Source organism: Calliphora vicina, chromosome 1 (genome assembly GCF_958450345.1).
Source record: "Calliphora vicina chromosome 1, idCalVici1.1, whole genome shotgun sequence".
In the NCBI taxonomy this organism is placed as follows: Eukaryota; Metazoa; Arthropoda; class Insecta; order Diptera; family Calliphoridae; genus Calliphora; species Calliphora vicina.
The window spans coordinates 49,326,661-49,339,563 of NC_088780.1; the positions used below are offsets into that span (position 1 = coordinate 49,326,661).

At 38.2% G+C, this 12,903-nt stretch overlaps 1 protein-coding gene across 1 annotated transcript; it reads right to left on the bottom strand.

The window, feature by feature from the left end:
- Positions 1 to 9,173: 9,173 nt before the first annotated feature.
- LOC135949023 (uncharacterized) lies at positions 9,174 to 11,625 on the bottom strand. The gene is made up of 2 exons (XM_065498480.1): positions 9,449 to 11,625; positions 9,174 to 9,384 (listed from the first exon to the last, which is right to left on the bottom strand). The coding sequence occupies exon 1, from the start codon at positions 11,107 to 11,109 to the stop codon at positions 9,589 to 9,591; it is 1,521 nt and encodes a 506-aa protein (XP_065354552.1). The 5' UTR covers positions 11,110 to 11,625; the 3' UTR covers positions 9,174 to 9,384; positions 9,449 to 9,588.
- Between the last annotated feature and the right edge of the window lie 1,278 nt (positions 11,626 to 12,903).

A 12,903-nucleotide genomic window follows, 5' to 3' on the forward strand; every position in this document is an offset into this window, starting at 1 on the left:
TAAACATATTATGGAATGTACATTGTTTATTTGTTATGTTTAATTTGAATTACCTGCTGAATATGGTTGGTTCAGCAGGTAATTTGGTTTATTACCAATTCAACCTTTGTCTATAAGGATGCTATGAATCTATAGACTTAGAATAAATAAAATGTTTGGTCGTGATTGTAGAAAAAATCCATCAAACACCCTTAAAGAGTATGAAAATTCTTCCCCATCTTAAATCAATATGAAACTGTGACGCAAAAGAAACTGAAATCAAGTATGACCATTTAAATGTTCTACTCGTAGTTACCCCTTCCACACACGTTTTTCTACGTACTTAATATATACAGTGACATTTCACATTAGTAAGTAGCATAATATTTGTAGAGTTTTATTGTTAATTTTATAAATCCCAAAAAAAATGTCCAAATACAATATTGTTACGAAATTGTACTTGAATTCAAATATAACGATTTTAAGGGCTGATTTAAAAGTAGCATAATGCTTTCAAATAACAGTGCTGTAATAGCAAACTGTAACATATCTGTGGGCATTATCAAATAAAAGCTTTCAGTTGACAATTGATCGTAAGTTGGCAACGATGTTTGCTGCGACCGTATATTCGAATTCGAATATTCAGTTAAAGAACATTGTAGAAATAGAGCTTTCTAGATGGTAATGCAATGTTATAAATAGTGGCAGAGGTTAGTGAGTTTATCAGAGCCGCTTTTCAATAAACATCAACTGAGTGCTGTGTTTTTCAAGTGAATTCGTGTACATTATAAAGTGTGTCTGTATTTCTGCGACTTTATAAACGTGTATAAAAAAACATTGAGTGACTATTTAATTCTGTGGTTGGTGTACATTTTAAATAAATAAAGAGTTGTTACAATTTTTAAACTACTAAACGGCTTTTATTTGCAATCAAAAGTATCCGGTTTATTTAAAGGAAATAAACCAACGTTTTGAAAAGGTTAAAACGTAACAATACTTTTACTTCAACTTGAGCTGAAGGCCAATGCTGCCATTGCTCGCTTAAGATTAACATATAATTTGTAATTATTATGTTAATAAAAATAAAATCCTTCAACTGACAACTACGCAATTGTGAAAAACCACCTAGATTAGTGCGTATAAAACACATAGAAATGGTAGTGTTGATATTCCTAGGTTCCATTTCAATTCCAATTGCAAAGACGATAAGGATAAGAAAGGAAAGTTAAAGATAATTAAAATGGTACGTATTATTACCCCCTGTCACTTACCCCGGAACAATTTCTTGACCACACATGAATGCGTCTCGTGTGAAAAACTATTATCGATGTTATATTCTAGAGGCTTATCCCACTTGGTGTTTAAAGTCGAAATTCAATACTTAAATTCAACTGCACCTCCTCTATACCCAGGGGACATTTTATTAAAATCGGACTATCCGCTTTGAAGTTACAAATTTATTTCCACTTTTTTCAGTTCCCCCACTGTAAAATGCGCGGGATCGAGATAAGTTGAAGAACTATTATTATGAGAGTCTTCAAACTTTGTTAAAGTGAATTAAAAAAAAATTACAACATAATAAACCGGATAATATCAAGATTTTTGAAAATTACAATATACTATTTTTACATTATCGATATATTCAGCACAATCATGAATAAAACATTCGCGTGAGTTTTTTTCCCCTTCTCCCAATTTTCCTATTCAAATTCAGTGTAAAAAATGGAAAAGGGATAAAATTCCGGTGGATTTTGTACATTCTAGTTTTGTCCGTTAAGATAATTCATAAAGCTACTGGAAGGAAGATGGCACTGTGTATAAATATAGACAGCGGTTGCAGTCGTTAGTTAGTTGATCATAGTCGCTTTTGGTGTACATTTGAATAAATAAAGAGTTGTTACAATTTTAAACTACTATACTGCTTTTATTTGAAATTAAAAGAATACGGTTTATTTAAAGGAACACAGCAACCGTTATTATACACTTCACCTTCGTGAGTAGGGACAATATAATTGTCCGACCCTATAAAGTATATATATTCTAGATATTCTAGCGGAATCGATTAAGCAGTGTCCGTCTGTCTGTCTGTTGAAATCAATTTTCTGAAGACCCCAGATATCTTCGGGATCTAAATCTTCAATAATTTTGTCAGACGTGCTTTCGAGAAGTTTCCTATTTAAACTCAGCAAAACCGGTTCACAAATGGCTAATATATGAGGAAAAAACCAGGTTAACCTCGATTTTTGACCTATATCTGGATTACTAATTCATTAATATAGACAATATGATACATATTTCAAAGATCTTTGCAACGACGTATATAAGACCATAGTAAGTTGGACCTACAATGGGTCAAAATCGGAAAAAATATTTTTTAAACCGAATTTTTTTTCACACAAAAAAAAAATAAAAAATTAAAATAACAATTCGAAAAAAAAAATTTTTTAAAAAAATTAAAGAACAACTTTGGAAAAATAAATTTTGTTTACCTAAAAATATTTAAAATTTGTACTTTGAAGTATAATTTGGTGAAAGGTATATAAGATTCGGCACAGCCGAATATAGGTCTCTTACTTGTTAAAAGGTATAAAATATCCGGATTTATAAAGCAGTAGGGAAATAAGGGGAATTTGACGATTTTTCTACTGAAAGAAGTCATTATTTTTGTTCGCGATGTCCCAAAAGTAATCCTTTATATTTTGGCCGGAAATAAGTTGTTTTGTTAGTAGAGTTATTTATAGAATTTTGTATTTGCAAAAAATAAGTCGCAGCCAAGAGTCGAACCATGGCGTAATGATTATAAGGTGTATGCGTTACGGCAACAAATACAACAATACAAAAACAAATAACTTTTATAGTGTCAAAAACAACTGACATAATGTATACAAACTACAGCAAACAAAAATTTTGACAAGATTGAAGTTGTAAACAAACTCGAGCAAAAAAATAATCAGCTGTTTGATTAATGTCACCTTGTATATCATTACACCATGAGTCGAACCATCAACCATCCGTTTGCTAGTCTGTTGTTGTACTCACTAGGATTCTATAAGTCGATTGTTCGATTGTTCGATTGTTCGAACAATCGACTATTTCCTGAAAAAAGTCGAAAAGTCGAAATCGACTTTTTGGTCGGAAAAAAGTCGAAAAAAGTCGAATAGTCGATAAAAGTCGACTTTTTAGATTGTTAAAAAAAATATTGCACTTGCATTTTTTGTAGTGTATGCAAATATAAGTAAATAATAAATAAATAAATGTTTATAAAATAAAGCTTTTTTCTACACAAAATTCTTACCACATTATTCTAACTATTATCGCCTTGATAAATTTCATTTTTATTGCTAAACTTTACAAAAGGCGCATCAATAAATGTAGAAACCATGTATTTTTTACAAGAAATGGTAAAAAGTTGAAAAAAGTCGAAAATAGTCGAAAAGTCGAAAATAGTCGAAAAAAGTCGAAAGTTCGAAAAGTCGACTTTTCATAAACTACCAAAAGTCGAAAGTTCGAAAAGTCGACTTTTTAAAAAACGGAAAAAGTGTTTTCTCCTTGATCCAAAAAATAAGTGGCAATTGATTCTCCAATAGATTAACTAAGTACTTTAAAAATTTACAGTACAAAATACAAGCTTAAAGTGACTTTACTCTAGATTACTTAGAGACTCTAAAGCCGGGATCGGCAACTCCTATGCACTGTGCATTGTGGGCGTTACTAAATTTACACAGACTACTCACACGCATAGAAAACACAATTCAGTCTCTTATGAGTTGTCATTGAAGAAGGTTGTGTTGTCGCTCGTTTCTTGGTTTAGCACATGAATGTTTATGAATAAATGTTAAAGCAGAGGTGGATAATTGATATTATTGTTGTACCTTTTTTAGCATCTACACTACATCTTAAGTAGTTTTTAGAATTATAAACTATTTTAAATGTCTTTTCTCTCACCTTTAAATGCTTAAATGGGTTTTTAGATGTTTCTTGTAAATTATTATTTTTTAATATACAATAATTGCAAGACAAATAAGTTAGTTAACATGCTAAGTTTTCCATGTCTGTCTTGTAGTGAAGATGAGAGTGCAACTATTTCTCATTTCTTGTTTTTTCGCTCTTACACTTATACAAGTGCAAAATGTAGTAGTATATGTCTGCCGATCCCGGCTCTAAAGTGACGTTTGACTTCACGTTTTATTACCTGGGATGTATACAGTAACCAATTGACTTTTCTCTCTAGTACAATGATCAAATACGAGTCAAAATACCCATAAATATATATATACGTAGGAGGTCAGATATTAGTAAAAATAAAAACTGCTAAGTAACATCCTTCATAATATTACCAAATACTGTATTTGAAGTAAGTTAGTAAATAACTGATGGGCATGTGATTAAATGTGATGACGCTTCTTAAACAAGTAAAAACAAACAGAAAAAGTTTATTAAAACTTTACACATGCGATAATAATCTTAGTAAATAGTAGAGAAAAATCAGGAAAAAAAAAGTTTTTACCTTTAAAGTTTTACCGTCCTAGATGAGCAGACTGCCAAAACAAGAGTTTTAACCACTCACATATAAAATACACTCCCTAACAAAGGGATGAAAATCAAGGAGAACAAAAATGACAAGAAACTTAATCGTACGTAATAATGAGGGATTTAAAAGGAAAATTTGCCAGTAAATTCACATACATACATATGTACATATCAACGTTGTTTTACTGTTATCAATTTTCCTGGTTTTTCATTTCAGCTCCTTAGCTTTGCTTTATGTTTATTGCATCCCCCTTCATTTTCATTATTGTTGTTATTATAATTCATTGTGACGTTTTACTTTTATTTTTACTGCGTTTTAACTTCCGCCTGCCTGACTGCCTGACATATCAAAACATTTAATGGAGTTTTGCAGCAAAAGTTAGCTCCCAGTTTATAATATTTGAATCTATGTGAATATCAGACTTCCTTTTTCAACGAACTACCCTTCTTTGTACTTGAAGTAGTTGTGCAAAAGAAAAAAACAGAAAAAAAAACTAAGAAATAAGAAAAAAGTTTTTAGTTTTTGCAAAGGATTGCAAAAATGTTGCTTTGCTTCCTTTGATGGTGTCATGTTACATTTGTTGCTCCCAGCATAAAACTGTATGCCATGGAAAATATATCTAATTAGGAATTTTTCTTTTCACCGCAATGTTTTTTGATGATGAAGTTTTCAATGGAAATAGGTCAACAAGTTATTGTGGGTGGGCAAAAAAATGTTTTATTATCATCCCGCAACCATGTCTCCGTAGATGTTGATTTCATAACTTTAGTACCTTAAGAACTTGGAAACTCAGAAAGACAAGGGGTTAGGAGGGTGATTTCGTCTCACAAATGTACTTTGTAATTTGTTTACAGTTGGTTTATTGCTGAGGGTTTATTGGGATCTTTAACAATTTATTTAAATGTTGTTATTACAGCATCAAGGGTTAATGATTCATAAGTCTTTGTAATAAAATCGAATTAATAGTAAGTCATTAACTAAGTATGTAATTGAAAAATGTTGCAAAGTTACATTTATTATAGGAGAAATTATATATAGAAATTAGTTTTTATATACACCTTCAAAAAAGATTTTGTCATTCAGTTTGTAACACATCGAAATATTCATCTTAAACCCACAAAAGTGTATATATTCTTATGAAATTCTAAGACGATCTAGCTATGAAAATTGTCATACGCCCGGAATACTGTTTCAGCAGTCATAAATATGTTAATTATGCAGCAATACTGATACATTTTCTAAGTACTCTGAAATTAGACTGTAGGTTAGGTTAGGTTTTCCAGGCAGCCACGAAATAAGGAAGATAGAAAGAGCAGCTCACATGGGTCCATCAATGGTCCTTTTGTGTTACCTGAAAGTAGAAGAAAGAAGAAGAAAGAGGGACAGATATAAGTGAAAAGGGAGAAGAAGAAGATTGAAGAAGTTAAGGAGGAGATGTAAGAAGAAAAAGAGAGGGAGGAGGGAGGAGATCTTGGAGAATTTACGTGCCAATGAGTCGGCGATCATTGGGTCACTCTAAAGTGATCCCCGTGTCTGGTCTTTTCAACCAATTACTTCTACCTATAAAGGCACTAATGCCCTCAAGCCTCATATTCGAGAGCTCAGAGAGACTATCAAGGGAACGATGCCCCAGAAACCTTAGGCGTAGATCTCCTAATGCCGGACAATGACAAAGAAGATGAAAAATAGTTTCATCCTCCTCCTCATTTTGACAACTTCTGCAGAAGTCGTGGTACGGCAAACCAAGTCTCCTAGCGTGGTTACCAAAGGTGCAGTGTCCAGTTATGACCGCCACTACACCACTCAATTGTGAGCGTGTAAAGCCAAGAAGATGAATTGTCCGTCCCCGATTTAGTCGGGGCCATATCGTCCTGGTCATAGTGCATGTGGGTTCACAGTCCCATCTTGCCTGAGCGAGCTCATAGTAGAAGTTACTAATTTGTAGCTTGCATTTGGATAACGGAATCCCACATAGGAAATCTATGTCTCCGTCAGGTAACATGGCGCCTTTTCTCGCCAGATCATCGGCAACACAGTTGCCCGTAATAGTAATATCCCCGTGTCCCCGTACCCACTTGAGTACGACTATTGAATGTCTCGCCATCCTGTTTAAGGATGCCCGGCATTCCTGGACTAAGTTAGATGTTGTGTATACACCTGTCAGGGATTTTATAGCTGCCTGACTGTCAGTATATATACAAATATCCCTGTCAGATATCTTGTTATAACTAAGCCAGTTAGCCGCCCTTTTGATGGCCGATAATTCAGCCTGAATAATGCTACATTCATTCGGAAGTCTGAAAGATAACCTAATATCGAGTTCCCGAATATAGACACCTACGCCAACTCGATCTCCCTTCACAGAACCGTCCGTATAGACTGAGAGACCCATTGTGTCATGTAAGGGCCCGTTCATTGCTTCCGTACCACACGGAATTGAGAAATCGAAATTCCTCGCTAAGAAGGGCCTAGAAATGCAGTAATCGATATTCTCCGGAAGAGTCTGAATACTACCTATTATGCTGGCGTGACCATATGGAGCGTGTTTCCACGCACCAATCGCGTTTAGCCTAAAGGCAGAAGTAAATGCCATTTTTCTTGCCATAAGATCCACAGGGATCCAGTTCAATATAGTAAAGAGCGACTTTGTTGCGGTCGTTCTTAGAGCTCCTGTTATCAGGATTGCCATTCTCCTTAACACTCTCTCGAATAGCATACACGTCGAGCCACTGTCTAGTGCCTTCCACCAGACAGAAACTCCATAAAATAGTGTCGGCTTAATGACCGCATCACATAGCCAGTTGACAAACTGGGGTCTAATACCCCATTGCGTACCTATCGCCCTCTTACAGACATACATAGCCGTCAAGGCTTTTGACGTCCTTGAAAGGGTATTGGGTTTCCAGGATAGTTTACTATCCAGAATAACTCCTAAGTATTTCGCACTATCCGATAGTGTTAGTTCAACACCATTTAATCGGGGAAGCGAGAAATGAGGAATCTTGTACCTCCTTGTGAACAGTACAAGTTCAGTTTTGCCTGGGTTTACACTCAATCCACTGTCCGTACTCCACCGACTCAGTATACTGAGTGCATGTTCCAGGCGTTGTGATATCGTGTCCAAGTGGATCCCAGAGACTGCCACCGCGACGTCATCCGCGTAGGCGACAGTTTTATAACCTAAGAGATCCAATTTCCTGAGCAGACAATTTATGGCCAAATTCCACAGAAGTGGCGATAAGACACCTCCCTGAGGTGTACCCCTAGTGGCCATTCTCGTGATCACTGCCGTTCCCTTTTCGGAGCGAATGATCCTGTATCGTAGAAGGTTTGTGATGAACCTTACAGTTGATTGGTCTAAACCAAGATCCTGTAGAGCTGAAACGATAGTTGCAGATTCTACGTTATTGAAGGCTCCTTCTATATCCAGAAAGGCCACTAACGAGAAATTACCAAATTCAAGGGATTTCTCTATATATCCCACTAAGGAGTGAAGTGCTGTCTCAACGGATTTGCCTTTCATGTAGGCGTGTTGAGAGGGAGATACTGATCCTTGTTTCAAAGACACTCGTATGTGGATGTCGATGATTCTTTCAAGGGTTTTCAGCAAGAATGATGATAGACTTATCGGTCTGAAATCTTTTGCTTTGGTGTGTGACGCTTTCCCCCCTTTCGGAATGAATGTCACAGTGCATTCGGTCCACCGTTTTGGTATGTAGGACCATGCAAGACAGGCATGATAGATAGTTATCAGCCAAGGAGTGACTAGATCTATATTATTCTGTAGATCAGCGGGTATTATACCATCTGGGCCCGGAGACTTGTAAGAGTCAAAACTCCGTATGGCCCATTTTATCAAATGTTCGTCAAGTTTAATTGACGAAGTTGTCCGATTGTTCGGTTGGGATGCACTAGCAATATCCGGAGGCAAGTTCCCCGGAAAATGAGTGTCCATGAGTACTTCTAGTGTCTCACGTCCATCAGTAGTCCACCTACCATCCTGTTTCTGAATATAACCCTGAACAGTTGGTGTTTTCGATAAGATCTTGCGCAGACGATTTGTCTCAGAGGAACTTTCGACGCCGCTGCAGAAATTCCTCCAGGACTTACGTTTCGCGCTCCTGACCATATTCTTAAATTTGTTCAACATAGACTTATACATTGACCAGTTGCCTGATCTTTTCGCCTCGTTGAATAGTTTACGACAATTACGCCTAGTGTTCGCTATGTCTAAAGACCACCATGGAGGTCTTACCTTTCCTCTGCGAGCAGAGGGAGTGCATGTACGTCTTGTGGCCTCACTGAGAGAAAGTGTGAGCTTTTCCACAGCGCTTTCAATGTCCCTAGTGTCACCTATGAGAGGGGGTGAGGGAAGTAAACCATCAAGGATCCGCCTGTGATCATCCCAATTGGTTTTCCTCCTATTTAGAAAAGGCTTTTCCTTCTCAACTTCCAATTCTATTGAGAATGTCAGATACCTGTGATCAGACAGAGAGCAATCATCTGAAACCTTCCAATTCCTTATGAGTTGCGAGTGGCTTGCACTGACAAGCGTAATGTCCAGAACTTCTTGTCTATTTGCTACCACAAAAGTAGGTTCTGAACCTCGATTGACAACTACCAGATTAAAGTCTAATATGAAGTCTAGAATGTACTCACCTCGTTCGTTTCTATCTGAGCTACCCCAGATTGTGTGGTGAGCATTTGCATCAGCTCCGATAATTACAGGAGTTCTGGCCCTATTTGCGGCACGCATCATATTAGATACCAGGTTATTCGGTGGTGGTTCAACCTGGTCGTGCGCCATATAGCTCGAGAGCAGCCACACCTTACCTGCACCTGTCTCCCAAGCAGCAGCTACTGTATCTTCATCGCTGTAATCAGGAAGAATGAAGATATTAAGATGGTTCTTAACCAAAATGCAAGATCTTATTTTACCTGTGCGTCTTATGTACAAAAGTTTGTACTTTTTGGCGTTGAGTCCACGAATTTCGCCATTGTGTATCCACGGCTCCTGGACCAACGCAATGTCCTCCCCATATTTAGCAATGTGGAGGAGCAGGGCAGCCGAAGCTGCCTTAGAGTGGTGAAGGTTCACTTGGATCGCCTTCACCATGGTCTGGATCATATATGACCGTAACGTCGATGTCTTCTGGGTCTGATTCCAGAAGAACATCTTCATCCTCCACATCACCCAGAGCGCAGAATAGGTCCCCAACCATACTGGAGTGTGATTGGGTCTCCATTTTGTCCTCAGAGCTTGCGGGGTCGTCCAGTTTAATTTTGCAGTCCATATCCTGCGGAGCTTCCAGTTTAACACCAGAAGTTTCGGGGTCGAGCTTGTCGTCACCACGGTAGATGCGCAGCTTGATACTATCGAAACCATAGTAAATCTTGCTTTGCCTCTCACGTAGTGGCGCCAAGGATTCCTTGTTAAGGACTACGACCACCTTTCTATGCGCACCTTCAGGAGCGGAAACCTTAACCACCTTCCAGTTATGGGTTGGTAGATCGGGATTACCGCTCTGAATGTATGCCAGAATCTCCTCAGGTTCATGTGGCTCCGCCGGAATAACTGTGACTGATCTCGGTCTACGAGGTATCTCGTTTACCGGGATCACGTCCAGTTTCGCGCCAGGCCACAATTCCCCTAGGGACGCAATTGCTAATTTTAGCAGTAGAGCTGAGCGGTCATTGGTACACGCTAGCAGTTTTACATGGCCTTGATACCAGCCAGCATCGTCGTTTTGCGGGGATGGACCGGGATTCTCCTTGAGAATCTTCCAGTATACCCCCAGCATACCCTGACGGATTTTCAGCCATTTCTCCTGGGAGATAGCTCCGTCATCAACACTCCTGTCGATAATAGCCCTTACAAGTGGATTGCGAGCAACTTCACTGTAAGGCCTTCTTATCACACGAGCCTCTTGCTTCGGACGTTTAGTCTTCGGCTGTGTGTTTTGCTGCTGGAGCAGCTCCTCCTCTGAGCGTTGCCGTTTGGGCCCAGCAGATGCGCCTTGGTTCGCTGCATCTGCGCTTGGAGGAGTGTTTGAGCTGTCCAGTTCAGCCAGTTGAGCCTTAGCCCAACTTAATTTCGACAATTCGTCGATGTTAAGCGCATCGGCCGACTTGGATCCAAGCCGGTCGATAATGCGCATGGCGGCACGCCTTTGCACGAAAGCCCTCCTGGATGGTTCTTTGCGAATGGGGGCGTTCGGTTCTGCCGTAGTGGCGGGTGGGGCTACGGTGGTTGGACCCGACTTCTGGTTCGACGATCCAACCTGTAGCATTTTCGCAGGGACAACTGTCTTCTCGACAGTGTCCAATGCAGGGGCTGTTGCTGGTATATTACCAGCGAGGGCTAATGCAGCTTTTGAGGTGCTTGGCTTAAAGTCCAAGGCTACCTCGCTGCTTTTAGTCAAACTGTCACCAGAAGGTTGGACAGTCGACTGTTTGCAATCAGCCAGCATAGGTTTCCCCTGCTGGCCTTTTGCTGTTTGTTTTTTGTTATTGTTATTGTTTTGTATTGTGTTATTCATTTTTGTTCCCACGAGTGAGCGCGTAAGGGGATGGACACTCCATGCAGGGACGGCGTACATGGATTAGGCGAAAACTGTATTACAACCGACCCGTGCCCTGGCGTCGGAGGGGAGCTGTTAGCGACTAGTTATCTTTAACCACTTACTAGCCATTCAGGTCTTCGGCACTGCTACCATCACCTTGACCTTACAAGTGGGGGGGAAAGAAAGAGTAGAGAGAGAAAGAACAGTTTTGGTCCGCGGGTAGTAACACTAGAAGAGAGAGAGAATGTGTTAGCACTAGGTAACCATTTGTCAAAAATGTATCACCAGTAATAACAGTATCCTAACACCAATTACATCCTACTGTGACCATTTGTTATAAAATGCATCACAGTATTATGATAGTCGGCTGACACATTTCCGTTTACCGACCTAGCTATGTCAAGAAGTTCAGACCATTTGTTAAAAATGCATCTTAAGATATTGACATCGCTTGAGCATTTGTCAAGGCTAGTGACCTGTTGTCAAAACAGTATCACTAGACTAGGCAGTTGCTCCCCCTATCCGCCACCTGGGACGCGTCCGATGGGAGACTGAGAACTCCACACGGACTGAGAACTCCACACGGACTGTAAATTATGGCGAAAATCGGGCAACATTTGTCCCTAGTTCCCATAGAAGGTCCCCCTCAGAAAATTACTTGAACATTCATAACTTGAACAATTAATATGGTGATGAAATTGGATATAAACAAGTTTTATATGAACCTAAATATTTCTACTCCCTATATAAAAAAAATATTTTATTGTTCATAAATAATTTATATATCCCCCATAGATATGTATGTATATATCCCACTCGCATCCCACTAAGAGACCAAAAAGCTCTTAAAGGAATAGGCCTTGTTACGAACCTGTTTTATCAATGCCAGCATTTACCCTGCCAACTCTGCGGCATCATCCCATAGGAGGAGTTCTCAACCCTCTGGCTAGGTCGCAACAAGAAAAAATCTAAAATGAAGTACTACAAAACAAACACTTAAACATTATTGGCAATACCACTTAATAGGGAGGTAGGTATTGACCTCCAATCGCCCTTATTCCCAACCATAACTGTGGCAGATCCCCGTCCCTTTTTCCACAGTCCCATAAACCCGCCTTTCGTCGCCCTGTCCGAATCAACAATTCCCCAAAAGATTTATTACTCAAAATTTTTCATTTTTCTTAAAACATATGAATACCTATAATAGTTTTATTGATAATTATCTAGTCTATTTGTATTAAAGATATCTCTTAATATTACTAACACATACATACTAATACTTAATAATAAAATTCACTAATTTTTATTAATATCAGATTCCTAATTTGACTTATTCTTATCTTGGCCGTTACTTTTTTTGTTGTTTTCAAATATTGTTTTTTTTTTTGTTACTATTTTTGATGAATCATATCTTAAAAAACAAGTAAGAGTGCTATATTCGGCTATGCCGAATCTTATATACCCTTCACCTTTGTTGTGGATGCATTATTATTTTTTATAATTAGTATATATGTATGTACATTGCCCACTTTCAGCGTACAGCATCCTAAATTTATCAAGAACACAAAAAACAACAACAACGCCAAACGAAACAAAACACCAAAAGAAAAAACAAAATACGCAAGGCAATGAAACCAACACACATCCAAACATACGTTTAATTGTATAAAAAACAACAACAACGCCAAAAGAAACAAAATACGCAAAGCATGCACATTCAAACATACGATTTGTTGAGTTTTTGTCAAAAAAACCAACACACAACCAAACAAACGTTTAGTTGTATAAAAAACAACAACAACGCCAAAAGAAACAAAACACAAAAAAAAA

Coding starts and splice junctions, on each gene's coding strand:
- LOC135949023 (XM_065498480.1), bottom strand. CDS start 11,109: ATGTACGCCGTCCCTGCATGGAGTGTCCATCCCCTTACGCGCTCACTC.